This window comes from Selaginella moellendorffii, unplaced genomic scaffold, assembly GCF_000143415.4.
Source record: "Selaginella moellendorffii unplaced genomic scaffold, v1.0 SELMOscaffold_57, whole genome shotgun sequence".
Lineage (NCBI taxonomy): Eukaryota > Viridiplantae > Streptophyta > Lycopodiopsida > Selaginellales > Selaginellaceae > Selaginella > Selaginella moellendorffii.
The window spans coordinates 1210320-1236931 of record NW_003314318.1 but is presented as its reverse complement, the minus strand read 5'-3'; the positions used below and the strand labels follow the sequence as shown (position 1 = coordinate 1236931).

The window sequence follows — 26612 nt, the reverse complement described above, 5'->3', positions numbered from 1 at the left end:
AATATCTGACTAGATCCACTTCCATCTCTTCAGCAATTGGGAAGATCAATGCCGACCAAGATCAATACGTATAGAGAGGTAGAAAGTAAAAATCAATGCTCCTTGGGCAATAGCCAGGGCCATAAGCGTCCATGCAAGGTCGCAACTCTTATTCAATTCCTTTGCTTCGTCGGTTTTTAGGCTTGTTTTGTTTTGGTCCAAGGGTTGGAAAGTGAGAGGGGAGAGAGAGGGGGACGATCTTAGGGACGCCATCGCCAAATCGCCATGGCAGCAGCGAGCTTGGCTCCGGCGGCGGCGGCAGCGGCGCTGCTCTCCTCCAAATCCGCCTCATTGCGCCTCTACAGCGCCAAGCCGTGCCTCTCCTTCTCCTCCTCCGGCGATCGGGCGTTTGGCGGATTATCGCTCCACCGGAGCCTCTACCTCCAGCAGCCGCTGCTCGCGAAGGATTCCAGCTCGACCTGGGAGAGCAAGCGTCCCCGCATCGTCGCTTCCGCTGCCGCTGCCTCGGATGCCTCCGAGTAAGTCGAATCGAGATTTTAGAGATTTTCCTTCCTTTTCTAGATGGGAGGAGCTTTGCTCGTTACTTTACCTTTACCTGGAATGCGGTGCTTTGGACAGCTCCGGCGATGCAAAGATTGTCGAGGCGTCTGGATTTGCGGAGAAATACCCGGCTCTCGTCACTGGATTCTTCTTCTTTATGTGGTAGGCATGCTTTTTCTTCCTTCCTTATTTTGCTTTTCCACTTTTCTCTCTTGCAAATGAGATCTTCCTTCTTGCAGGTATTTTCTCAATGTGATCTTCAACATCCTTAACAAGAAGATCTACAATTATTTTCCTTATCCATAGTAAGCTACCTCAGCTGACAAGGTTTTTATCATCTCCTGACATGAACTCGTTCTTAGTTTTGTGTCAGTGGTCCATCTTATCGTTGGTGTTGCTTATTGCTTGGTCTCCTGGGCCGTGGGAGCTCCAAAACGAGCGGTAAGTTTTTCTCTCTTCGTGTCTTTCGTGTGGCTCACTTGAACTTCTTTGTGGTGCAGCCGATTGATGGACAACTTCTGGGATTGCTGACTCCAGTTTCGTTTTGCCACGCGCTTGGACATGTCATGACGAATGTGTCTTTCGCTGCTGTCGCTGTTTCGTTCACGCACACCATTAAAGGTTGGCACGATATAGTTTTGTCGTGGATGTCCTAAGAACTCCTTGTTTCTTCTTTGTATAGCACTGGAGCCATTCTTTAGCGCAGCCGCTTCGCAGTTTATACTGGGGCAGCAAATTTCTCTGCCGCTTTGGCTCTCTCTCACGCCCGTTGTCCTTGGTAAGTGTTGATTCCAATGGTTACAGGAGTAATAAGCTGGGCCCGATTTCAGGTGTGTCAATGGCATCGCTTACTGAGCTCTCGTTCAACTGGACGGGATTCGTGAGTGCCATGATATCCAACATTGCATTTACGTACAGAAACATCTACTCGAAGAAAGCCATGGTAACTCATGTCAAAGTTGCATTGGATTCTAAACTTTCTCGTGTTGCTACAGACCGGAATGGACAGTACAAACGTTTATGCCTACATTTCAATCCTGTCTCTGCTCTTCTGCATTCCTCCAGCAGTGGTGGTAAGTCTTTCCCCTTGTTTATAAGCTAAACGTCGTGAACGATTTAAAAAATTGCCTCTCACACAGATGGAGGGTCCCAAGCTATTGCAACACGGGTTTGCAGATGCCATTGCCAAAGTTGGAATGGTGAAGTTCCTGAGCGATCTCTTCTGGGTTGGAATGTTTTATCATCTGTATAACCAGGTAAGACTTTAGTTCTTTTGCATCAAAGGCGGCTTGTCAATGTTTTCCCAGATTGCTAACAACACTTTGGAGCGAGTGGCCCCTCTAACGCATGCTGTCGGCAACGTTCTAAAGAGAGTGTTCGTCATTGGTTTCTCTATCGTTATTTTCGGTAAGCTCTTGGCTTCCTTCTCTTCTCTTAGTCCTCCTCGAGTCTAACTCGCGAGTTTTTCTAGGAAACAAAATCTCCACCCAAACGGGGATTGGAACCGGCGTTGCCATTGCTGGGGTGACTATATACTCACTGATCAAGGCCAAAATGGAAGAAGAGAAGAGAAAGGGAGCTGCACCCAAGGTATAAGCCAGCGGATTTTATCCACTTACCCAGTTTTGTATTTATGCAAAAATCAATTATAATAAAATAATAAAATGTGTTAAAAATCAAGGAGGGCGAGCGCGTTCTGGAGGGAACGAGCGAGCCCGTGCCCAGGGAACGGCCTTAACGGGCTATGGCGAGACCGTTAACGGCCACATAGAATAACGTTATTCGTGGATGAGAGGGTTCTTAGAACCTGGCAGCTGGTAGCCACGTTCTCACCGATCCGACGGCTGCCAACGATCGAGTTAATGGGCGAGCCACAGTCAAGTAGAGCTGTAAACTAACTGTAAAGCGACGATTATATATATATATTGTCGGATTACCTGACCAGCTGCAGCGAAGATTGTGTCATCACCAGCGACATGAATACGAAGAAGTTTGTCATGGATTCAAGAAAGAAAATTCAAGACACGTAAACGCTTTTGTACAAAAGCCTTTGCATGCCTTGAGTTTTCTTTCCTGCAATTTAAAACAATAAAAAGACATGTCATTTTTATTGTTTTAAACGTAAACACCCATTTGGCAATACAAATAGGAAACGGCGTGTTTGCCAGCACAAGCACACAAAGAGCCCTCCCAGCGCGTGGAGTTGTTCCCAGTCGTTCTCTTGCAAAAGCTACTAATGTCTTTTTGACGAAGTGATCGCTTCCTGCCTGTGGTCAAATTTACTATCAAACCAGAACGAGTATGATCTGCGTACCTCTTTGATAGTGGCCTTAACACGTACTCCAAGAACGGCAGCTCCATGTACCCAGGCGTCCCTGAAAACCACGCGAACAGTTTGAGTATTTGAAAGACGAGTAAGCAACGCATACACCCTCTGGTTGTCATGGCCGAGGACAAGAGGTCGCGCAGAATCATGGATACAAGCTAGCATCGAGTCATCACTGATAGCCTGAAACAACTGAGAAACCACTAGTTCGATCAGACATGCAAATTTCACCATGGCATAAAATGTTGTTACCTTCAAACAGATGCTTGTATGATGGGTCACAAACCACCAGGCATGTTAGCAAATGTATAAAAACTGAACGCGCTAGCATCAACAAAACGAAGATCAAGTTGTTCCGCACTAACCTGTCTAGCGCAATAGACTGTCCTAGAAGAGGCAAATATTGTTTTGGCATATCAGCCTGCAAGAATAGCAACGATTAGAAGCTCGAAACTAAGGGTAAGCACTTTAGGGGCTGATTTGCTTGATTCCTTGCAGACTTTTAAGGTGGTTCCAGAGCACTCGGTATCTGTGATCCTGCTTGCTGGTGGCGTAGGGAAGCGGATGGGGGTAGGAAACCATCCTTCACCAAGCTGGATGCACATAGAGCTGCTGCATTGGCCTTTACTAGAACTGCAAGGAAAAAAAGAATATGGGGAGGTTGATGCAACTCACTTGTCATTCTGTCAACAGCCAACAGCAAGTTTGTCCTTCCATTTCTTATCTTGGAAAGCGACTCCATTGGAGATTACCAAGACCTCAATCATCACCCATAAGGAACACACAATCGACGCAAATATAGAGGAAGGATACCATACCATCATCGCAAAGATGAAAAGCTTGAAGTAACTTGAAGTGATTGCGGAAAACTCTCGTTAAACTCCCGTTCGTCGAGCTGGAACGGTCAACATCTCTATCCTCATCATGGAATGTAAGCTCATGCTCAAATCACCTTAGCTGATCGATACGAGATGGCAGCGGCCCTCTCAGCACTAAAATAGTCGTATAGACATGCTTCCAAAACAACAAAGTAAAAGAGCTGCCGTCACAAACCTGCTTTCAAACGTCAAAATCAGCTCCGCTCTGAGAGAATCGAAAGAGCGAAACACTTACTTTCGAACTTAGAACTTTGTTGTTGAAGAACAAATGACGGTAAGTGCAAGACAATATCAACGAAAACAATCTGGAAAACACGATCCATCATCAAAAGAAGAAATATAGAAGATCATCGATCGGAATGACAGGCTTACAATCGGCTCGCACTCCACATATACATCAGCGACGATCCACTTTTTGGCTGACAGAGACAAGATAGATATAAGAACAAGAACACGAGAACGATTCACCGCAGATCATCAAGAACTTACGCATTTCCGGAGGCGGCAACAGGAATATCCCCAGTTTCTATTGGTGACAATATCCCCGCACTGCCTATTGTAAAACGTCGGCCCCGCGGGATTGTACCTCCGATCCAAGCAACCTATCGCAAGTCCCCGGCACCCCAAAACCATTCGTCCTTGCTTGGACGAGACCATTCCTCCTCTTTGCTAGGTGGCGGAGATGGAGCCTTGGTCTAGGAACAAATAAACCACTAGAAGCCACCACGCATGTTGCTCCAAGATCTCCAAACTGCTCGTCTGCCTCGTTGCTTTCAAAACTGAGCTTGACGCGAGCTTGCTCCGGAGGATCTCGATGGCATTCAGGAACATTTGAGCATTCCACTGTGAAGTTGAAATCCTCCTTGCCATATATATCCATGGCACGGATATCAAGGCCATCTTGATCGTCGGATCGACCACTTCCACCTATGGAACAAAGCTTTGAGGTTTAGTTTCTTATAAAACACTAAGCTCGACTGGCTGACCTGCGGTGTCCCTGGATTGATCTCAAAGACTTTGGTTGGGCTGCTATCGACCCATTCTCTTTCCTCCTCCAGGCTCAGCGTCTCCATGAGATATGTGGACATCACGCTTGCCGCGACCATTAATGCATTTCCTGGAATTGGCATGAAGCTTGAGCTCCTGTCCTTTCCGGAGTTTTACAATGAGAATACCCCTGAGGCGCAAAGCAGCAAATCAGTAAAAAAACGTACGAAAAAGAAAAAGAATAGCAACAAACTTTTTCTGACAAAAGTTTTCAATGTCCGGATCGTGTCCATGGCACAACTTGTGAATCCGGGGGCTCTAGTAACCAAGGGGCTCAACTCGGCCAACTGATTGACGTTGTCCTTGAGAGCCGGGACGGTGTGGATCAATTGCTACCACGTCTTCGACCCGGCACTTTCATTGGGATGTCTTCCAGTTGCGGCAAGAGCAACTCACGCTGTCCATGATCTTCAAAGCGTAGGCCGTGTCGTCTATTGTTCTGGATGGGGAGGAAAGTGTCAAGAAAGAAGTAGAATCCTCAAGAATCTAGCCAGTTTGATTTGTTACCATTCCCTGGCGAATCAATCAGTTAGAAAGAACACAAAACGAAAGAGATGAAAAACACTTTTTGCAAAGAGAGAATGGTGTTACCTAGACATCGGCAAAGATTGTTAAAACCCAACCAGAAAGGATCGCCGGGAGGCAATCCAGCCTGCAGCACAAATTCACGTTTTCCAGTTAGAGATCAACAGCAGAAACGAGAAAAACTACAGACCTCCTTCAGCAGGCTTGCACAAAAGAGAGCACTCAAGGGAGTTGCTCGCGGGGCCGATCTTCAAGAAAAACATGATGAGCGGGAAGTTCCATGGGATGATCTGGCCCACGACACCAATCGGCTCGAGAAAAGTGTACGCGTGGTAAGGCCCGTCAATTTTCATGGTCTTGCCACAGATTTGGTCAACGAAGCCTGTACAAGGTCCTCAGGCACTTCATCATTTGATCCTACCTGAACGAAGGAGCCGAAGGGACATCGGCAAGTCCAATGGCTTTCCATTGTCCAGAGTCTCGAGAGCTGCAAGCTCGTCAAGGTGATGCTCCAGAAAATCAGCAGACTTGAGAAGGATTCGTCCCCCTGGTCTGCGACAAACCAGTGATTACCGCAGTCAGAGCATATGAAAGCCGGAATTTCTTTTTCTTTTACGTACCGCACCAACGAAGCACTTTGTACAATGACAAGTCCTCTAACAGACTGAGCACGAAATAAACACGTTTAGTTCCACGCGCAATGCTAACGGAAAACAAAACTTACCACATCGTCATGCATGACTGGCTCGTAAGTTTTCTCCAGGTGTTTCTGAACCGTCTTATAATCGTCACTTTCCTTGTCCACGCAAGTCATAGTGCTCTTGAGCTTGGCGTAACGATCGGATAAAGGATCGTTCAATGTGTCCCCACTCATATCACCTAGGATATGCGGAGATTTCAGTACACTTGCGCCCTGGAGACAATATTAGATATCATCAATCTCGATTTGCAAAAGTACCAGTTGAGATGAAGGAACCAGCGCAAACCACTTATTACTAAAATCCAGGCACATTTGGTCGTGTTTCTTGCTGTCAGAGTCTGCGAACTCACTCCCGCCTGCCAATGCAGTTTGTTAACTCATAACCTCCTGAAAACACGAGCTTACATTGCTTGAAGTGAAAAAGGCAGCTCTGGCGAGTTGATTCCCATCTCAAACATTGCATCCCTGCTAATACCATATCCACTACCAACTGACAAAATTTCCTAACGAGGGCGACATGGAGAAGTCCATTGTCTTCACGAATCTTTCCGCTGCAGCAGAAACTCCGCCTGAAAAGTTGGAAAGCGCGTAAGTTCCTATGCGAGCCCATATAAAACAAACATAATAACATTTTACCGTCTCGTTTATCACAAGCTCTTTGAGTAAAAAATGCACCTGGCAAACAAAGTACAAAATGCTCTTCAACTCAGAAGTATAACAAACCAAATCTTACAGCACCTACAGCCACCTCTCAAATAGCCGAGCAAGACTTCAATAAGTCACCGATAAGCTTGCTCTGGAGCAATCAAATGGCGCTGATAGCCATCAGCTTCTGCAATAACTTTCCGACCGTTTGAATGGAAAGATGTCTGTCGAACGGCAGCTTCAGGAAGCAGGTGATCAAACACGTTATGGATTCGATCTCCTCCAGGACATATGACACGATACTCAAAAGTAAGTCAACTAAAAGCTTCCTCATACAAAAAAACTTACCCTCCATCAAAATACGCCTTGAAAACATGGTCAAACGCCCTGCAAAGCTCTATCACCGTATACAGTTGCCCCTAAAAATGCAAGTACTTCAGCTCCAGATATAATGAAGCGAGCTAGTCCTTTATCTTACCCCTGCGTCAGCATCAATAGGTCTCCCAAGTCGGTCAAGTTCTGCTTCTAGTTCGGTGATGGTTTTGTTTATAAGCGACTGAATACTCGGAATGCGTGCCTTTATCACTGCTTCCAAATGCTGCAAAAGAGATTTTTCAGAGCGGCCACAAAATGTATCACAATCACCTTCAAAAGAACTCTTCCAAGATATTCAGAGCCCATGCGGCTTGCCAAATGCCTGTAATCTGGACTTGAAGCAAAATACTCACGTTCCCTTCGTCTGGCGACGATCATGTCGACACTTTTATTTATGTCTGCTTGTGATCGGTTGACAACACCGATCCAGGGGCGTTGCAATCGATAGGAATGACCCTCCAACACCTGTAGAAATTCAGATTCAATCTAAACTGAAGAGTTTAGTAAACATAAAGATACTTGCATCAATAGCATTGGTTCCCTTATCCATCAACTGTGTGAGAACTCCAAACGTTCGGTCACCTAACGCAAACGTTCTAATTCATTAGAACATTGCCATGAAAACAATATAATCTCACCCGTCAGATCGACTTCGCGTGCAAGTTTCATTGCGTCTGATGTTGCTATATCTTGATTGGCAGGAGAGATGGCCAGAATGATCGTATTTTCCTGAAGTTACAAGATGTTAAGCACTGCAAAGGTTGAATAATAACCAGAAACCAACCTTTTCAACATAAGACCTGACCATGTTTTCAATCTCAGCTTTCAGGCTGCCCGTCTGCAAAGCAAAAGGAAAAGAAAAAGCTAAAACATTTGTCATGAAAATTCTTACCAACAGCAATTTTCGTTAAGCCCGGAAGGTCTATCATAGTCAAATTCACGACTGCCACAAAACACAAGAAGTTAAAACTCGTCGTGGAAACAATCAACCATGAAACAAACCATTTCAAGAGTAAACGCTGAGATGAATAGGAACCGGCGAGATTTGTTTGCTACGTCCAGTGATCCGATCGGTTTCGTCTTGAATCTCCTTTCTCACCAGTGCTAAGACAAATAGAAAGCGCAAGAGCTAAGTCCGCCAGAAGAAGTTTCTTACCAAAGTCCGTAAGTTTCTTCTTAGGTAGATGCAAAAACTCCGCCCTCTGTCCTGATCACAATTCCTTTAAACAGAAGCCGTTATCACCAGAAGCCAAGTAAAAAGAGAAGCAGCGACGATTTCCCGGAACAATCCCAACCAAGCCCGAGGAATAAATCTCATTCTCCACTAAAGAAAATGCGAGACACTCACCACACCCCAGCACCGTGCAAGCTCGCTGCATACTTATTTTAGTCGCGTTCGCAGAGAAAGAAGACATCTTTCTCACGAAAACCCTCGTCACCGCTTGGAAACCCTAGCGAAGTTGATGGGCTCCCTGGTAAGATTCTTTGCTCTTTTTCGTTGCCCCGGTGATAGCACCATTTTGTGTGAAGGGCGAGCATTGGCCGAATGCTGCGATACGCAGGGTCGATGCTTCGGCGATAGAGGAATACGCTCAGGCAAACAAGCATGGATTTCAGTTGGAGAAGCGGTCCATGAAGCCGATCAATCCAAGCCGGCAATGCTTCGCAGGAAAAATCTATGGCTTGAGGCTCATAGTGGCGCTCCATGCCCCAGCAGGTGAGCTCAGTTTTCATAGATGCTTTAGTGAGTTCCATGCCTCGCAGGTGATTTTTACAGCTTCATCGGATGCTTCAGCGAGTTCCACCATGTCTTCGTAGAGAACGCTCTTCCGGCGCACCTCGGTATCAAAGATTACGCCCGGATTCTCGGCGAGGAGCTTGCGACGTTCGCTGAGACGTATCACCATCTCCTGCCACCACCCCGCAAAATGGAATCCATGCATGATGCTCTCGAGGTTCTGGAGGAAATCCGGCAGGATGCACGCGATTGGGAGAACGACGTCGCCAAGCTCTATCCAGTTTTGGTTCTTCTCCCGGTGGACTTTTTGCCTGGGAACGATGGCACGTTTGGCAACTGCAGCGGCCTCACTGACGACACCGAGGAGCCCGATGGTGTTCCCATGGACGAGCTGTGTGCGGAGCTGATTGATCCAACTAAACTACCGATCTTCACTGTCACTTGGGACGTGAGCTCGCGCAGTGACAAGGAGAAGTTTGTGAGGCTGTCCGAGTATGAGAAGAGAGGCCATCTTGTGCTCACCGTGAGACCTCCAAGCTTTCATCTTCCAACCGCTTGTCCGAGGAGCCTTTCCACGTACCTCTACCTGTGCCTGGCCAAGAAGCCATTCCTTGTCGAGCACTCCAATGCCGGTGAGCTTTCCTTTCTTTCTTTTGTATCGCAGATGCTCACGGTTTTTTTCAGACCTCAACTTACCTTTGGTGGACTGGAACCTCCACACTGCGTTTGGCAGCGGCGTGGAGGACTTTTTGCGATCTACGGTGATGTGCGACTTGGATGCTGGGCTCAATGAGGGTGAAGCTGCGAAGGTTGAGTCCTTGAGGCCGCTGTTTATGGATCTGGACGATGCTCTCTACTTGGAGCTGTGGACGAAACGTCAGTGCAGGAAGAAAAGTGGCTGGTTTTCTCTCGATGCAGCTGGAGGGGACATCGAGACTTCACACTTGCCGTGGCCGATCAACAAGCTGGTGGCATGGACAAGGAGAGCCAGAGCAATGACCAGGCTTGGCATCAACTGGAAGAACTCAGAAGCCAGACAAAAAGAGGTAACAGTGAGAGCTTTCGAGGCTTTTATTTCTTTCTTTATGGCTTAAGATTGATTTCATTTCAGATCTATGGTCGAGCGTTGCGCGCTTACAAGGATCTCTCCTCTGTAAAGCAACTGAACAAAGATTCAAAGTACTTGTGTGGCATGTAAGTTATAGTGTAGCCTCTCATGTTTTTCTGAAATCTTCTTTTGTTCTAGGCGGCCCACGAGCCTCGATGCAATGCTCCTCGCTCACATTCTATTTGTGAAGCGCATCTCTCTTGTAAGTACCAAAAGCATATGATTTTTCTCTATGATTCATGTTGTTGTGTCATTGCTCTTAGGAGAACTCCATTCTTCGAGCTGCGCTTGAGTTAGAGCATCCGGAGCTCATCGAGTACTCAGACCTTGGAATTCTTCTTATCGCCTGGCAGTGTGTCTGTGGATTGGGGACGGGATCCGCCGAGGTGCAAGGCAAACAGACCATGGATGACGGGAAGCAACTCAAGAAGCAAAAGGCTGGCGGTGGTGGCGACGCCAAGAGCCGTGAGCAGGACGGTAAGAACTTCCACGAGTTTGTGGACAAGCTCAAGAGCAATGTGTCGGACGAGGAGGCGAGGCCGATTCTTTTCGAGAACGCTCAGGAGATGGATGCTTCCAGTTCCGTTCATGAGCATTGATGGCGAATGGTTTCCTTCTTTCGGTTGGTCTTTTCTAGCTTTCCTCTTGTCACTTGCATTTTTAGTGCTCATCAAATTATGTACGGTCCGCTGGAGCCCTGTGGCGGTGCGCTGAAGTTCTATCCTGTGGACATTTTGTGTTGCTCGTCGTAAATCATGCAATTCTTCTAGGATGTTGTGTGCGACGCGTGGGTGGAATCTTTCAAAGCAATATCACGTCCCATAGGTGAAGTGAGTGGGGACACATTGGACGATCCTTTATCGGATCGTTGCCCCAAGCTCGGCGATTATAAGATATACCTGGAGAAAACTTACGAGCCGGTATGTTTTCCGTTAGCACAGCGCGTGGAACTAAACTTTTGCTCAGTCTGTTAGTATCATTGCTGAAAGCCGTGCAGCATCCTTTCAAGAAATTGACAAGCTAAACAACGAAGTGGTGGGGTACGTAAAAGATTCTTTTTCCTGCTCTGACTGCGGTATTTTAGGAACAAGCGCCTGCAATCTTATCAAGGGAATGCAGCCAGCAATCTACAACGCTCCTGTTCCTGGCTACATGGTATTAAAGTTGTCCAAATTTGTGCGACGTAACCTCTCATTTGCTTTTCTAGTTTGGCAAGGGTCTCTACTGCACTGGCGCGTCGTGCAAAGCAGTTACCTACGCCTTCAGTGGAGTGGACGGACCAGTTATACTGGCCTTGGGCGATGACATGCTCGTGTTTCCAAAGGCAGGAGAGGTAAGACTCTCACCTCAAGAAAGCAGCGTTCTCATCTTAATGCCATCCATTCACAGGCAATCAAGGCGTTCGGAAAGAAGCTTCCGGATTCATCTGAGTAGAACAACACCACGGCACTGGTCGGGACGATTGCATACTCGACTACAACGAGTATGAGACAATGTGATTTGTTTTCTAGGTGAAGTTGCAGTTCATAGTCCAAGTAGAGAAGTGAGAGGACTTTGTTTGCTAGAAAGAATCGCAAAAAAAGAAAAGAACCTTGAGCGAGTTTTCCAGCTTGATCAAAAGCATATTCCCAAATTATATTCTTAGAAAAAGAATTTATGACGTAAATAGCTTTAGATAAAAGCACAAATCAAGAACAAGCTATGGTTTCTTCTTCCCTGTTTCCTTCAGAGTAGGAAACATATATTTAAGAGTTAGCCTGAGTTTCATATACCAGTATGTTAGCATTGACTATGTAAATTATTAATTACTACACAACTCGTAATTTGGATTGCAAGATGATCTTAGATTGCAATCCAAACACACACTGCCAGGTGATCAGAGTGATTCCGAGGTTTGCATAGTTGATGAGCTCCGGATGCGCCAAGTCAAGTGCAGCTCGTAAAATAGAGTTCTCCTGAGAGCATGAAACACAATAGGAATCATAGAGAAAAATCATAAGCTTTTAGTACTAGAGAAACGCGCTTCACAAATAGAATGTGAGTGATGAGCATTGCATCAAGGCTTGTCGGCCGCCTAGAAACCAAGGAAAGATCTTAGAAAAAGAATGAAAGCTTACATTGTAACTTACATGCCACATAGGTATTTTGAATCCTTGTTCACTTGTATTACCAAGGAAAGATCCTTGTAAGAACGCAATGCTCGACCATAGATCTGAAATGACACATGGTGATTTCAAATTTTCAATTATAAAGAACTCTTGTTGTTACCTCTGTTTGTCTGGCTTGAGAGTTCCCAAGTCTGCTCATTGTTTTGCCTTGTGCCATGCCTGTTGATCGCCCATGACAAGTGTGAAGTTTCGATTTCTCCTCCAACTACATCAGAAGAAAACCAAGAACTTTTTCTCTTGGATTGACATTTGGTCCATAGCTCCAAGTCAAGAGCATCATCAAGATCTATGAACAGTGGCCTCAAGGACTGGAACTTAGCAGCCTCAACCTCACTGAGCCCAACATCAAAGTCGCACATCACTGTTGATTGCAAAAACTTATCTACGTCATTGCCAAACGCAGTTAATAGGTTCCATTCGATTATAAGGAAGTTGAGGTTGTCTAGAAAAAAACCATTAAAGATAATCCTACAGAAAGAAAAGAAGGAAAGCTCACCAGCATTGGAGTGCTCGACGATGAATGGCTTCTTGGCGAGGCATAGATATAGGTATGTGGAAAGGCACCTTGGACAAGAAGTTGGAAGATGGAAGCTTGGAGGTCTCACGGTGAGCACAAGATGGCCTCTCTTTTCATACTCGGACAGCCTCACAAATTTCTCCTTGTCGCTGCGCGAGCTCACGTCCCAAGTGACAGTGAAGATCGGTAGTTTAGTTGGATCAATCAGCTCCGCACACAGCTCGTCCATGGGAACACCATCGGGCTCCTCGGTGTCGTCAGTTGCCAAGCGTGCCATCGTTCCCAGGCAAAAAGTCCACCGGGAGAAGAACCAAAACTGGATAGTGCTTGGCGACGTCGTTCTCCCAATCGCGTGCATTCCTCCAGAACCTCGAGAGCATCATGCATGGATTCCATTTTGCGGGGTGGTGGCAGGAGACGGTGATACGTCTCAGCGAACGAGCTCCTCGCCAAGAATCCGGGCGTAATCTTTGATACCGAGGTGCGCCGGAAGAGCTTTCTCTACGAAGACGAACTCGCTGAAGCATCCGATGAAGCTGTAGAAATCACCTGCGAGGCATGGAACTCACTAAAGCATCTGAACTGAGCTCACCTGCTGGGGCATGGAGCGCCACTATGAGCCTCAAGCCATAGATTTTCCTGCAAAGCATTGCCGGCATGGATTGATCGGCTCCATGGACTGCTTCTGCTCGTTTGCCTGAGCGTATTCCTCTATCGCCGTATCATCGACCCGGCGAGCATTGGGCAACTAAGGGAACCCATAAAAGCTATAGGAAACCCTAGCGAGCTCAGGGCAGTATGAGAGAACGCCAACTTTCCAACAATAGATATATCTTTACCATCTTTCCAACAATGATATTTTTGAGAATTTCATTCACATGGTCTATGATCATGCGTTGGCCGACGATTTTTCGTTTGGACATGACTAAGAGCTTCTCTTATCTATTGTTTTTATGCAAGACCCTCCACTTTCTCGCTTGATTCCGCTCAAACGACAATAGGTTTCCTACAAATTTTTTCCTCATTACTATATCTTTACATGGGCTTCACACTCCTCCCTTTTGGAGATACTTCTTTAAATGACCCCCATGCATTCCTGGCTTGCACGAATGCGGGCACGGTAGGTAGCGTGCGCTATCGCTCCCGCAACGCAATCTCTGGATCATACGATTAGAGCCTTCCCTCCCCCAAGGAAAAGAAAGAAAAAAAACTCAGGAACTAGTACCACTTTCATAGCGACGAAGAGGTGCCAAAGATCTACAGCCATGGCGACTCCACCGGAGTCACGACCGACTTAACCTGGGAGTATTGGTACAAGACCTGCTTGCCATTCTCTCGTCCAATCCCACTCATCTTGTAGCCACCGAATGGAAGTGCCGGGTCGAAGACGTGGTAGCAATTGATCCACACTGTCCCGGCTCTCAAGGACCGCGTCAATCGGTTGGCCGAGTTGAGGTCCTTGGTTACTATCCCTGCCGCGAGACCATAGGCCGTGTCGTTGGCTCGTTGGATCACCTCGTCTATTGTTCTGGAAGGCGAGAAAAGTGTAAAGAAAGAAGTAGAATTCTCGAGAAAATCTAGCCAGTTTGATTTGTTACCTGAATTTGAGTACCGACATCACCGGCCCGAAAATCTCTTCCCTGGCGATTCTCATGTAATCCTGCCGAAGCAATCAATCAGTTAGAAAGAACACCAAAAAAAAGAGATGATAAAAGATCTCTTTTGCAAAGAGAGAATTGTGTTACCTCGACATCGGCAAAGATTGTTGGCTCGATGTAAAAACCGCGAGAACCAATGCGGCACCCGCCAGTAACCAGCCTCGCTCCCTCGCGCTTTCCAATCTCCACGTAGCCAAGCACTCTGTCAAACTGTTGCTTGTCAACCTGTGCAATCCACTGTGCTTAGTTTTCTTGATATGAGCTCGCATTATAAATCTTTCGTACCACAGGCCCGTGATCGACGCCACTTTGGAAGGAGTCACCTGTCACCCGTCTCTTTGCACGGTCCACAACCTTTCTCAAAAACTCGTCGTAGATACCTTCCTGGACAAATACACGAGATCCCGCCACGCAGCACTGGCCCTGAAATTCCCGCTTGTAAATCCAAAGGCACCGACGAAAGGCCCGACGAAAGAACTGTTGACGATAACTTACCACATTAAAGAAGAGCGCTAAATGTGCTAGCTCGACAGCTACATCAACATCTGCATCGTCCAGTACTATCATGGGGGACTTCCCTCCCAGTTCCAGACTGACGGCCTTGAGGTTGCTCTTCGCAGCTGCCTCCATCACAAGCTTTCCCACGTCCGTCGAGCCGGTGAATGCAATCTGCAACACGATATCCTTGTGAGCGCCCGAGAGAAACCCGAAGTTTCCATTCGTTACCTTGTCCACATCGTTGTGACTAGAGATAGCAGCTCCCGCCGTTGGGCCGAAGCCAGAGAGGATGTTCAGGACGCCGGGAGGCAATCCAGCCTGCAGCACAGATTCACGAACTCCAGTAAGAGATCAACAGCACAAACGAGAAAATCTACAGACCTCCTTCAGCAGGCTTGCACAAAAGAGAGCACTCAAGGGAGTCTGCTCGGCAGTCTTCAAGACAATTGTGTTGCCAGCAGCAAGCGCGGGGCTGATCTTCAAGAAAAACATGATGAGCGGGAAGTTCCATGGGATGATCTGGCCCACGACACCAATCGGCTCGAGAAGAGTGTACGCGTGGTAAGGCCCATCGATTTTCACGGTCTTGCCACAGATTTTGTCAGCGAAACCTGTACAAGGAGCTCAGGCTCTTTACCGTTTAGAGTGTAGCATTCTACCTGCGAACGAACGAAGAAGCCGAAGGGCCATTGGCAAGTCCACATACTTCACCAGGTCCAATGGCTTTCCATTGTCCAGAGTCTCGAGTGCTGCGAGCTCGTCAAAATGATGCTCCAACAAATCCGCAAACTTGAGAAGGATTCGCCCCCTGGCCTGAGACAAAGCGAAGCGAAAATACCCATCAGACAACATTGACTAAACATTCTACTCACATATCCAGACAGTCTGGGCCAGGGCCCATGATCAAAAGCTTTTCGAGCGGCCTTCACGGCGACATCAACATCCTGCTTATCTGCCTCGGCTACTTTCGAGATCACTTCTCCATTCCGCGGATCCAAAGTTTCGAAAGTCCTTCCTGTAAAGCACAGAGCTCTTAGTCCCACAACATCATCTTACGAAAACGGTCGAATGTACCGGAGACAGCATCGACAAACTGGCCGTCGATGAAGAGCTTGGTATACTTGACAGACACGGGCGCTGGACCGATTGGCAAATCAGAGATAGTAGAGGGTGCCATGAACGACGACGGAGGACCCCCTCGGCCTTTTCTAACGCACACCAAACTTCGCAACTCTTTTCCGCAACACGCCTTTCGTTAAAAACCTCCTTGTCCTTTCTCCCACCGCTTTGTCCCGGCGCCTTGAACTGCACAAAAGAAGAGAAAGAGGGGCTTAAAACCTTCACCAAACAAACCAAAAGTATTTATACAGTACCAGCAACGACACAAGAGAAGCACCAATATCCTCTTCGCTCCATTTCTATCGCTCTTGTTTGTTAAATATACGCTTTTCTCGTTTCGTTTCTTAACAGTCCATTCAACGTGCCTCGGCCGCTGCCGTGTAGACCACATTTAAGAAGAAAGACACTCAAACTCAAACTCTTGTTCTTCAAACACATCACATGGATCCTTTCAATCTTAAACCTCATGTCAACGAGGTCGTGCTCAAAGATCAAAGCTAACCACGCATGCCGCGGCATGCAATCTGGGAAAAGTCAGAGAAACCCGTAATTCAAGGCTCAGTTATCTCACGCAAGAAAAAAACACATTTTCCCAGAGAAAAAAAGCGGGCAATCGGGTCAAAAACGCAAGAAAAAGGAAAGAAACCAACCCAAGCAATGCCCTCAGGATTTTCAAGTTATCCACTCAGGGCAGCCTCGAAAAGCCACCAAGTTTTCAGGTCTCAAAGATTTTCAAAGCATCATCGGGCGGCATGCATCACAAATCCGGCTCACTCCTCTCAGACAAATGCCTCGTTCGATGCTTCATTAGCAATGGCGCTAGCATCAGACTCGTCATCTAGATTCGAATCATCCCAGAGGAAGGAAGAAACTCTACACAAGAACAAAAAAATGTGACTGTACTTATATGATTGACGAGGCTGTCGATGCTGCCGCCTCGCATCATCTTCAGCAAGCCGTCGATGTCGCCCTCTTGCGGCAGACACTCCACCATTGAGCGGCGCGAGCGCTGCTTGACTGAAGAGGGCCCAAAAAGCGCCCAAAACCCTAGCCTCCATAAACCCTAAAACTCGAATGTAGACCTATTCTGCCACGTGGTAGAACTTTGCCACGTCGGAGACTCGGCTCATACTCACAGGTAGATCACGTCTTGGCTGTGATTGGCATTTTTCTCCTGCGCTGTACGCTGCGATTCTAGAAATCGCGAATCCAGTTTTAAAATGATGGCGATCGCGATCACGAGTAACTGGGTTTTTCGCTGAATTGTCTTTGAAATCACGCAATGCTAAGCAGAATCTTTGTGACTGGAGGGATCATGCTGCTCGCCATCGCGATCGCGACGGATGGAGCTGCCGTGGATTCTTCTCCTCCTCCTCCTTCGTCGTGCGATACCGCCAGGGCGATCGAGGCGCTCCAAGATTGCCGCGCAGCCGTGGATGCGAAGACCGGGACGGGCAAGCCCAGCGCTGCGTGTTGCGAGGAGCTCAAGAAGGTCGGCAAGATCTGCCTGTGCGCGATCATCAAGGAGCCACCCAGAGGAGTGGAAATCGAGAAAATGAGGAAGGTCCCGCCGCAATGCGGGCTTCCAGGCCCCGACTCTTGCTAAACACCCATGTTCTTCCCTTGTTCCCCCCCTCGCCCCATGTCATAATCCTCTTTTTGTCCACCGTGACACATTTCAATGTCATAGCGCTATTTTTCACGCCACGCAAGCGTAGGGTTTTGTGTTATCCGTGTCATGTGAAGCTCTAGGCGTTCCAGCGTTCTTCTTCTCTCGTGGATTGCGGGAGCGCTCTTCCGGGGCGATGCTCGGCTTACATTCTTTCCCACGATCGCCAGTGCTCGCGGCCGCGAAGAATGCAGGTAAGGGTGTAGTTTTCTCGGCGATGGCTCGATGTAGATTTGTGCTTCTAGGGAAGCAACCGGATTCACGCTACAAGGGGACTATCGAATTGCCTCAGACTAAATTCAGTCTCAAGGCAAATTCCGTGACGAGAGAGCCAGAGATTCAGAGATTTTGGGAGCAAAAGCAATTGCTCGAGACGATTACACAGAAAAATCAAGGGGTACACTCTATTTTCTTCTTTGTTTTTTGTCTTTTCTTATGGTTTTGTTGCTCCAGGAACCATTTACGCTTCACGATGGTCCTCCATACGCTAATGGCGATTTGCATATGGGACACGCCTTGAATAAAATTTTGAAGGACTTCATCAACCGCTACCAAGTATGTAAAATGCCTAGCTTGGTATCCAAATTTTGTGACTTCATGGTATTATCAGCTACTTCAAGGACGAAAGATTTTCTACGTTCCTGGCTGGGACTGTCATGGTCTGCCTATCGAACTCAAAGGTAAATCTCACTTTGTCGTGTCGAATATCACATTATTTGAATGGTTTCTCGACTAGTGCTGCAATCCATCGACGCCGAGGCGCGCATGAAACTCTCTCCCATTGAGCTAAGAAAAAAGGCGGCGGAGTTTGCCTTGAAAACAGTTGATCAGCAGCGCAGCTCTTTCCAGGTTTGTTTTCGTGTTTTGACAAATCCATCACCGAAGGTTCCTTACCTTTATTTTCGTTTGTAGAGATATGGAGTCTGGGGTTCATGGAACAGTCCCTATCTCACACTGCAACCCGCATACGAAGCTGCTCAGGTGAGTACGTTATTTTAGTCCCTCTAGTTCGCTTCTTATTTCGTGCTGGCAGATCGGTGTATTTTGTCAAATGGTTTTAAATGGATACATTTATAGGGGTCGTAAACCCGTTCATTGGAGTCCTTCGTCTGGTACAGCTCTTGCTGAAGCTGAGCTCGAGGTACATTTCTTCGCCTTGGGCTGAATTTCTTTCAATAACTCATTGCAGTATCCTGAAGGTCACACTTCTCGAAGCATGTACGCTGTGTTTAAGATGACATTTACATCAGACAAGTTTCCCAAAGAACTTGAATATCTTCTATCAAGCCTGGGTGTCGCTATTTGGACTACAACTCCTTGGACTGTTCCCGGGAATACGGGTATGGATAACTATTTCAAAACATGATTTATATTTCATCCTTTATTTCGTCTAGGTGTTGCTGTCAATGAGAAACTCACGTACTCAGTTGTGGAAGTTGTTTTAAACAACGACGACTCTTCACTTGGAGGTAAAAAATCGACTAAAGCTGGACGAAAATACGGGAATGGGCTTTTAAAGCCTGTCGTGAGCCATCTGATTGTTGCGGCTGACTTGGTGTCATCACTCGAAGACAAGTGGAATGTTCAACTTGTTGTCAAGGGCAGTTGTACGGGATCAGCCTTGGAGTTTTGCAGGTTTGCTAAAGGGTTAACTTTTCTCTGGATTGAAGCATCGTTTTGCAGGTACAAGCACCCTTTGGAAAATCGAGAAGGCGTGATTGTTATAGGTGGAGATTATATTACGACAGATTCAGGAACCGGTTTGGTGCACACAGCACCCGGACATGGTCAAGAGGATTTTGTGACTGGTCAAAAGTATGGTCTTCCTATGTTGTCACCAGTGGATGACAACGGGAACTTTACGGACGAAGCAAATGAGTTCGCTGGGATGAGCGTACTAAGCGACGGTAACGAGGCAGTCATAAAGGCACTGGATGCCAACTCGTCTCTGCTGATGGAAGAGGCTTATGGTAAGAACAATTTACAAATGTTTCCGAGGATTGACTCTCGTATAGTTCATAAGTACCCGTATGACTGGAGAACAAAGAAGCCGACAATTTTCAGAGCTACAGAACAATGGTTTGCTTCGGTTGAAGGCTTCATGCCACTTGCTCTGGCCGCAATAAAAAACGTTGATTGGATTCCCTCACAGGTACCTGTTTTACTGATGCTGTGCTTGTAACTCTAGTTTTTTCTAGCTTGCAGGGAGAAAATAGGATCACGTCAATGGTAAGCGGGAGAAAAGAATGGTGTATATCGAGACAAAGAGCCTGGGGTGTACCAATACCAGTTTTTTATCATGTAGACACTGGTGAACCGCTCCTCAACGAACAGACAATCTCTCATGTTCAAGGTAAGTAGAACAATTATAAGGTTTGAGATACCGTTGCTGAAAGTGCATTTATTGTAGCCATAATTGCTCAACAAGGAAGTGATGCATGGTGGTCAATGACCACGGAGGACCTCCTTCCAGACACTTATAAAGCAAAAGCAAGCAATTACAGGAAAGGGACCGACACAATGGATGTGTGGTTCGATTCAGGTTGAGTTTGCCGATTTTGCTGTTTGAAGATCATGCTGACACGTCCCTGTGCACGTCCAGGAACGTCTTGGGCATCCGTTCTAGGCACGAAGAGATGGCCCGCAGATGTTTATCTAGAAGGAAGTGATCAACACAGAGGATGGTTTCAGAGCTCCTTGCTCACGAGTGTTGCTACTAGAGGTGGGCCAGCAATAAAGTTTGAAACATGCTCGTAACGGCTTGGATTTTTCTTTTTGTCAGGAGTAGCTCCTTATCGTCAAGTGTTGACGCATGGATTTGTTTTGGATGAAAAAAACGTGAAAATGAGTAAATCACTCGGCAATGTAGTGGACCCGCGTAGCGTGATTGAAGGGGGAAAGAACCAAAAGGTAACTACAGAAAACGAAATCGCCATGAATCACTGATTGATTGTTACAGGAACAACCGGCTTATGGAGCGGATGTGTTGCGCCTCTGGGTTGCTAGCGTGGACTACACGGGGGACGTAGCAATCGGTCCACAGATTCTCAAACAGACGGCAGATGTTTATCGCAAACTGCGAGGAACGCTCAGATATTTGCTCTCGAACCTTCATGACTGGAAAGTATGTAAAAGCTCCGCAACTTTTCTGGTTTTTTACTGTTTCGTATTATCTTCAGCCAGAGCTTGAGATCGAGTACGATGACCTTCCTGGAATAGATAAGTACACTCTCTTCCAGCTCGCCAGCGTAATGGATAGCCTCAAGGACAGCCTAGACAAGTACCAGTTTGGAAAATTCTTCCAGGTTGCGATACAAGCTCCGCCAAAGTTATTAACTCTGTGTTTTCGACTTGAATGCAGTCGGTGCAACGGTATGCGGTGCTTGATCTGTCCAACTTCTATCTGGACATTTCGAAGGACAGATTATACGTGGGGTGAGCAAGCTTGTTTCGTTTGTATCTTCCATCATTTCTCATCGTTTTCCTGCAGGGGCACTGATAGCTTTACAAGAAGAAGCTGCCAAACGGTTCTAGCTTCCCTCTTGCTGTATCTGGCCCGTGGAATATCACCCGTTGTCCCACACTTGGCAGAGGACGCATGGCAACACCTCCCCTTCTCGTACATTCTACCAGACGGCTCCAAAGCCGAGAGCGTGTTTGAGGCGGGGTGGCCCGAAGTAGACCCGAGATGGCGAACGATTTCCGATCGTGACAAGAAGCTATGGTCACTTCTTCTAGAGGTGAGTGTCTTAAAACTCTCTTTGCAAATAAGCAGTGACGCTCGTTTGCATGCACAGCTTCGGGTGGAAGTTAACAAAGTCTTGGAATCAGCAAGGATGGGAAAGCTGATAGGAGCAAACCTCGACGCAAAGGTTTGCCTTCACTTGGGAGGGGAGGACGACGCACTCCTCCACTCCACACTCCAAGCCATGGCCGGCTCCGAGGATGGCACCGTCGATAAGCTACACGTTATATTCTTGACGTCACAGGTAAGATCTTCCTCGTTAGATGTTCTTTCGATTCGCACAGGACCAACCAGGAGAAAAAAATAACGCTTCTTTTCTTTCTCGATCAGGTGGAAGTTGTCGATTGCGAAGACGCAGACTGTGCATACACGGGGAGCTGCAAGCTGGAGGGAAGCGGCGGCCGTGCCTGGATTGGCGTGAAGCGAGCCGAAGGACAGAAATGTGAGAGGTGCTGGAAGTACTCGCCCGCCGTGGGAAGCTTCACGCTCCACTCCACGCTGTGCGAGAGATGCTACAAGATCGTGGAGGCCCTCCAATCGCCCGTGCTCGCCACTTCCTGAAAGCTCCAAGTTTCTAGGAAGAAGACGATGGCATATTCTGTCAAGGGGAACTTTCCGTTTGACTCCCGAATATTCTGTCTGGACGGATATTCCGTCCAGGTTAGGGCTCTTGGTTATTAAGCGTCTTCTTCCCATGTTATCGACAGCGACGGGGAAGGGGCGAAGAGGACGAGCAGCTTGGCGCCAAAGGGAATGAGGAACAGGGGAGGGGAGTGGAGAGCTCGATCGATGCGTGCGTGTGGACTTTCGTGGGATCTCCAAATCTCGAGTGGCATTGCCGCCGTGTTGATTGCGCTCCACATTTCACTGGCGATGGTACAGTAAATCTCTAGTTCTTAGCCGCGGGGGAAGAATGCTGGGGAATATTTAGGTGGCTGGAGAGCTCTGGGACACGATCGATTGATCGCTTGATTGATTGATTGAACGAAGGGAAAGGAAGAGGGGAAAGAATCGCAGCTAGCAGGGAAATGGGGAGGAGGAGGCTGCGATTCAAGTTCACCAATGTAATCTCTAGAGTGTTCCTTCTCCGAGCGCATCGCGTCAAGCCCGTGGCGCCATCGTCAGTGGTAGCGCCGGCAGCGAGCAAGAAATCTTCTTCTTCTTTCACCAGCGATTCCAATCGGGAAGAAGAGCCCGAGGAGGAGAGGAGTCTCATCGCTCCAGCTCCCGCGAAGGCTATGAAGAAGAACAGGAAGCCGGTGTTTGGATACAGCTGCTGCTCGCGAGAGGAAGCGATTGTCCGCGAGAATTGCCAGTACAAGCGCGTCAAGGGATTGAGCAAGAAGCCCGTTGGAGCAGCGAGCTCTCGAGCAGCGCCCATGGTAGTCGCGTCTCGCCAGGAGGAGGAAATGTGGGAGCGAGAGGGCTTGTGGAGCGTGATTGCCGCAGTGGACAGTGGCAAAGTGGTGAAGAAGAAGGTGGTTCTCAAGAAGAGAAAGAAGAGCCAATCCTCTCCAAGGCTGCTGAGAGCTCCCGCGAATGCGGAGATCTCCGCGATGGAGGAACAAGGATTGATCGTCGGCCAGGCCGCGCGGGTTACTAGCGATCCATCTTCGTCGGAGAGGGAGAGGAAAGTATCTTCCACGCATACATTCCGGCTGAGTACCTCGTCCGGGGATGCCAGCTTGGGGCCGGAGGCTCTGGCGTGGGACAAGGAGCACTCTTTGTTCGCAAGCGACGACAGCAGCGCGCCCGGCTCGAGCAAGCTCGTCCACCGTGCCACGACTCTGGAGGACGAGCAGCGGCACGAAGCGATCGAGGAGGTGGGATTAAAGAATCACGCGGGCCAGACTCCCAGGCCCAAGAAATCTTCTAGCAGCAGTAGCGCAAGCACTAGCGGCAGCAGCGGCGGCGGCAGGAGGGGCCACCACCATCGCCACCACCTCCACCACCATCACAATTCTTCTTTTCATCTCTCGAGAAATCACGCTAGCGGCAACAAGATGACGGGAGCATTGTCGGAGTTTGATGAGCTAGGCTTGCTTCTAAGTTCGTCGTCAAAGATGCCTCCTCCTCCTCCTCCTCGGTGCGATGGCAAGAGGATATCATCGGCAAGCTCGCTCGAATCCAGCGCAAAGTTTTGGGAGGATGGCCGTGAGGTGGCGAGCAAAGTTCTTCCAGAGTTTCCGAGGCACAAGGTTGGCGCGAGTGCTCCAGCTCTAGACGATCACGCGCGGACGAAGAAGAAGAAGAAGCCCAAGGATCTGGTGCGAGGGAAAGTCCGGGAGAGCGTCCCGGTGATGCTCGTCTCCAGCAATCCTTACGAGGATTTCCGGCAGTCAATGGTCCAGATGATCTTCGAGAAGCGGCTCAACAAGGCCGCGGACTTGGAGGAGCTGCTCGAGTGCTACCTCTACCTCAATCCGCCGGGGTTTCACGAGGTGATCGTGCAAGTTTTCACGGATTTGTGGCTCCAGGCGTTGAGCACAGAGAATCAGCAGCAGCAGAATATATGATGGGAAGCCCGAGAAGAAAAAGTTGGGAAAAAAGCAGCGTCGGCTCGAGGTGGTCAGTGATACGAACGGAGCAAAGCGCCGCCTTGTCAGGTGAAAAAGAGCTCTTTTCCTACTGTTCTTCGCGGCTAATCCAGCTTTAGAAGTGAAGTACGCTTTGGATGAGAAAAGAAAAACGAGATTTTTCTTAGACCACGTATACTTGGTTCTCGATCTCGTCCGTTTGGAAACTTTGGAACACTGGAAGCAAACGGGATGAGCAAAGAATGGATGGAGAACAAGCAAGAAAGCTTCGTCAGCTCGTTCTTAATTGCGGGTGATGTTCACGAAACGGAACAGTGACGACGGCGAGAGAGTGGTGTAAATTTCTCGCTTTCTTCTGGAAATGGAAGAAGATCATCAAGGCGAGAGAAGAGACGCGAGGAGGGCCTGGAGACAAATTGATTGAGGAGCATGGAGCCCCAGGATTGATGGTGTTCGATCAGGATTTGTCTTGCGGCTGGCCGCTGGTGGTGGTGGCATTGATTGATCGCCAACTAGAACACATACAACAAGCCAGCAATTGCAAGGCGCCAAATGGAAAGAACTATGGCAGAGGAGGAGGAAGAGGAAATCCAAAGAGGAGAATTAAAAGCCTGAGCTCTGTGTCACTGACTGGATACGTTACTGTCCATCGAATTTCTTCTCCCCAGATGAGAGAACGTCTCGCCCAAAACTCGCTGCCACGCGATAAAAGTTTTAGTTGTGAGCGATCTGGCGCTGTCGAACCTCTGCTGGAGCTCGCTGGCTATGGCGGCAGGAGAGAGAGAGAGAGAGAGAGAGAGAGAGAGAGAGAGAAGAAAGAAAAGATAGAGCCTTTCTTGAGAAGATCTTGAGCTCTTCGCCAGTCAACAGGAAAATGTGAAAACACAAGATCGTTAGGATAGGAGACGGCAATAAGTGGCGGCTGCCGTCAGTCAGATTTCGTATCCGTATGACCGTAGGCATACACGTATGTGTAAGGTGGCGGCGCGCGTGTGGATTAAGTTTTGAGGCATTCTTTTAAGGCGAGTGATTACTCTCTTCAAGATCCTGAAGCTTCCACAAGAAAGATACATGCAACATGCTTGATTCGTGGAAGGACGTTATAAAAATGGTGGTAAAGTGTGATGCTATGGTTCCAAGATCGAGTGATATAGTTTATGGTTTCCAAGATCCAGGGAACCTCGCGAGGGATTATATTGGATTTTTGGACAGTTTGACGTGGAGGCCGTTGGCCGGAAGTGCGAATGGAGTGCTCGTTTGGATCGAGGAGCGCCCACTGGAACTGGGTGAGGAGATGATGCAAGAACACGCGGAGGAGCATCTTGGCGAACTCGTTCCCGGGGCAAATGCGAGGGCCTCCACCAAATGGAACGTACGTGTATGGGATCAAGCCCGAGCTCCCATCGAATCGCTCCGGATCGAACTTGTCTGGGTCGGGGAAGAACGCGCTCCTCCTGTTGCTCCGGAAGACGCTCCACATGAACTGACCATCAATGATCATGAGAGAAGTTCTTGAGATGATCGAGTGAAGGAACTTACTCGCCAATCTTTTGGAACTGTGAAGCCCTCGATGGTCATTTGCGTGATCGCTATCCGCGTGTTTCCCAGCACTGGAGGGACCAGACGCAACTTTCCAGGTGTAGTTCATCTTTTGGAGGTCTTCTACACGGAGTGGCTTCGCAGCAGCTATGGCAAGATGCTCTGGTCATGAAACTTTGAGAGTTAGATCATAGAGGATGATCGTAAAAACCTTGTCGAAGTCGATCGTAGCACCAAGGATTCTCAGCGATGCATTTCATGGAGACCGCCAGAGTGCTAGCAGTGGTGTCGTGCCCGGCCATGACCATCATTAGGATGTTTTTCTCTCTCCATCCTCTCCCCTCGTTGTCAAGAGAACGCTGAGCAAATCTTGCTCAGCCGACGCCCTCCCTTCCTGAAGCTCCACCTTTCTCTTGCTTATGAACTTGTCCAGCTTCCCAAAGATCTTGCGCGTCGCAAGCTTTGCCCGCCGAAACTTGGTCCCTGGAAAGTTGATGGGCAGCTCGACTAAGCCGTGCAAAAACTCCTCAAATGGAACCAAGAGCTCTTTCTCCTCCTCCTCGTTTTGTATGCTCAAAAACAAGTTAAACACCACCGAGAACAAGGCCTTCTTAACGAGTAAATATGCTCGAACCTCCGATCCATCCAGCCAAAACTTCTCGATGTGTGCCTGGGCGATGGAGCTGGCCCTCGCAACATACCTTCGCATAGCCTCGGGACCAAGGAACGCCATAAGTATGTGACGGAAGCTCTTCGCTCTCTGGCCCTCCATGAAGAACAAGCTCTTGTCACCCATGATCATCTTCATTGGCGCCAAGACAGCGCCAATGAAGGATGCTTATGGGTGACAAGAGGAGGCGTCGGTGGGTCATAGGATTTCTGCGAGAAAGCCCTCCAGATCCATATTCCGGCCAGTACTAAACTCACCACTGCTACTATTGGAAATTCTAGCATTTTTTTCTCTTTCTTCTTGAAATTGAAGGTACTTGTGAAGGATCTAGAGAAGACAATGCCGCCCTACATGTCCTGACTCTTATCTAGCATATCGAATCTTTATTTGACGAGGCGGGTCATGGCCTCGTTTGGATCCAGCAGCCTCCAACACGGTGGTGTAGAAAAATGCGGTCTTGCATCTTGCGAGCTCGTATCCGGGACAAACGCGAGGGCCTCCGCTCAATGGAACGTAGGTGTTTGAAAGCAATGGGCGATCTAATCGATCTTCTCCGGCTCCTCAAAAAACTCTTCTTACTTGTAGCAGCGAAACAGTTAAGCTGCGAAGA

At 48.0% G+C, this 26612-nt stretch overlaps 8 protein-coding genes, 1 non-coding gene and 1 pseudogene across 9 annotated transcripts; 5 read left to right on the top strand and 5 right to left on the bottom strand.

The window, feature by feature from the left end:
* The first annotated feature begins 155 nt into the window (after positions 1–155).
* LOC9654627 (triose phosphate/phosphate translocator TPT, chloroplastic) lies at positions 156–2220 on the top strand. Its single transcript, XM_002983371.2, has 11 exons — positions 156–518; positions 619–702; positions 780–845; positions 903–981; positions 1041–1161; positions 1223–1318; positions 1371–1483; positions 1536–1613; positions 1680–1796; positions 1848–1947; positions 2012–2220. Exons 1-11 carry the CDS (start codon positions 265–267, stop codon positions 2134–2136), a joined length of 1233 nt encoding a protein of 410 aa, XP_002983417.1. The 5' UTR covers positions 156–264; the 3' UTR covers positions 2137–2220.
* Positions 2217–3100, bottom strand: LOC112351083. The gene is made up of 5 exons (XM_024688262.1): positions 2970–3100; positions 2855–2915; positions 2599–2807; positions 2374–2485; positions 2217–2282 (listed from the first exon to the last, which is right to left on the bottom strand). The coding sequence occupies exons 1-5, from the start codon at positions 3098–3100 to the stop codon at positions 2217–2219; spliced, it is 579 nt and encodes a 192-aa protein (XP_024544030.1).
* A 1673-nt stretch (positions 3101–4773) lies between these two features.
* On the bottom strand, positions 4774–8247 carry LOC9654903 (annotated as a pseudogene).
* A 122-nt stretch (positions 8248–8369) lies between these two features.
* LOC9654626 lies at positions 8370–10481 on the top strand. Its single transcript, XM_024688261.1, has 7 exons — positions 8370–8398; positions 8599–8753; positions 8801–9406; positions 9459–9820; positions 9886–9968; positions 10021–10084; positions 10146–10481. Exons 1-7 carry the CDS (start codon positions 8370–8372, stop codon positions 10479–10481), a joined length of 1635 nt encoding a protein of 544 aa, XP_024544029.1.
* A 3088-nt stretch (positions 10482–13569) lies between these two features.
* LOC9654902 (aldehyde dehydrogenase family 2 member B7, mitochondrial) lies at positions 13570–16873 on the bottom strand. Its single transcript, XM_024688212.1, has 11 exons — positions 16097–16873; positions 15798–16028; positions 15596–15738; positions 15383–15536; positions 15105–15334; positions 14952–15041; positions 14721–14894; positions 14511–14648; positions 14313–14450; positions 14166–14227; positions 13570–14095 (listed from the first exon to the last, which is right to left on the bottom strand). Exons 2-11 carry the CDS (start codon positions 15898–15900, stop codon positions 13825–13827), a joined length of 1503 nt encoding a protein of 500 aa, XP_024543980.1. The 5' UTR covers positions 15901–16028; positions 16097–16873; the 3' UTR covers positions 13570–13824.
* LOC112351120 lies at positions 16617–16703 on the bottom strand. Its single transcript, XR_002994002.1, has one exon. It is a non-coding gene; the product is annotated as a small nucleolar RNA SNOR75 (small nucleolar RNA).
* A 251-nt stretch (positions 16874–17124) lies between the features above and the next one.
* LOC112351082 lies at positions 17125–17448 on the top strand. The gene has a single exon (XM_024688260.1). The coding sequence runs from the start codon at positions 17125–17127 to the stop codon at positions 17446–17448; it is 324 nt and encodes a 107-aa protein (XP_024544028.1).
* Positions 17449–17575: 127 nt separating this feature from the next.
* LOC9654901 (isoleucine--tRNA ligase, chloroplastic/mitochondrial) lies at positions 17576–21925 on the top strand. Its single transcript, XM_024688211.1, has 21 exons — positions 17576–17705; positions 17757–17908; positions 17965–18066; positions 18122–18191; positions 18248–18360; positions 18424–18492; positions 18545–18652; positions 18701–18851; positions 18906–19146; positions 19195–19481; positions 19527–19663; positions 19717–19864; positions 19922–20053; positions 20114–20233; positions 20294–20421; positions 20471–20635; positions 20691–20816; positions 20873–20946; positions 21002–21251; positions 21309–21500; positions 21587–21925. Exons 1-21 carry the CDS (start codon positions 17648–17650, stop codon positions 21815–21817), a joined length of 3054 nt encoding a protein of 1017 aa, XP_024543979.1. The 5' UTR covers positions 17576–17647; the 3' UTR covers positions 21818–21925.
* A 90-nt stretch (positions 21926–22015) lies between these two features.
* Positions 22016–24523, top strand: LOC9654624. The gene has a single exon (XM_002983368.2). It carries the CDS (start codon positions 22285–22287, stop codon positions 23770–23772), a length of 1488 nt encoding a protein of 495 aa, XP_002983414.1. The 5' UTR covers positions 22016–22284; the 3' UTR covers positions 23773–24523.
* A 309-nt stretch (positions 24524–24832) lies between these two features.
* On the bottom strand, positions 24833–26344 carry LOC9654623 (cytochrome P450 716B1). Its single transcript, XM_024688259.1, has 3 exons — positions 25655–26344; positions 25333–25434; positions 24833–25276 (listed from the first exon to the last, which is right to left on the bottom strand). Exons 1-3 carry the CDS (start codon positions 26138–26140, stop codon positions 24833–24835), a joined length of 1032 nt encoding a protein of 343 aa, XP_024544027.1. The 5' UTR covers positions 26141–26344.
* Between the last annotated feature and the right edge of the window lie 268 nt (positions 26345–26612).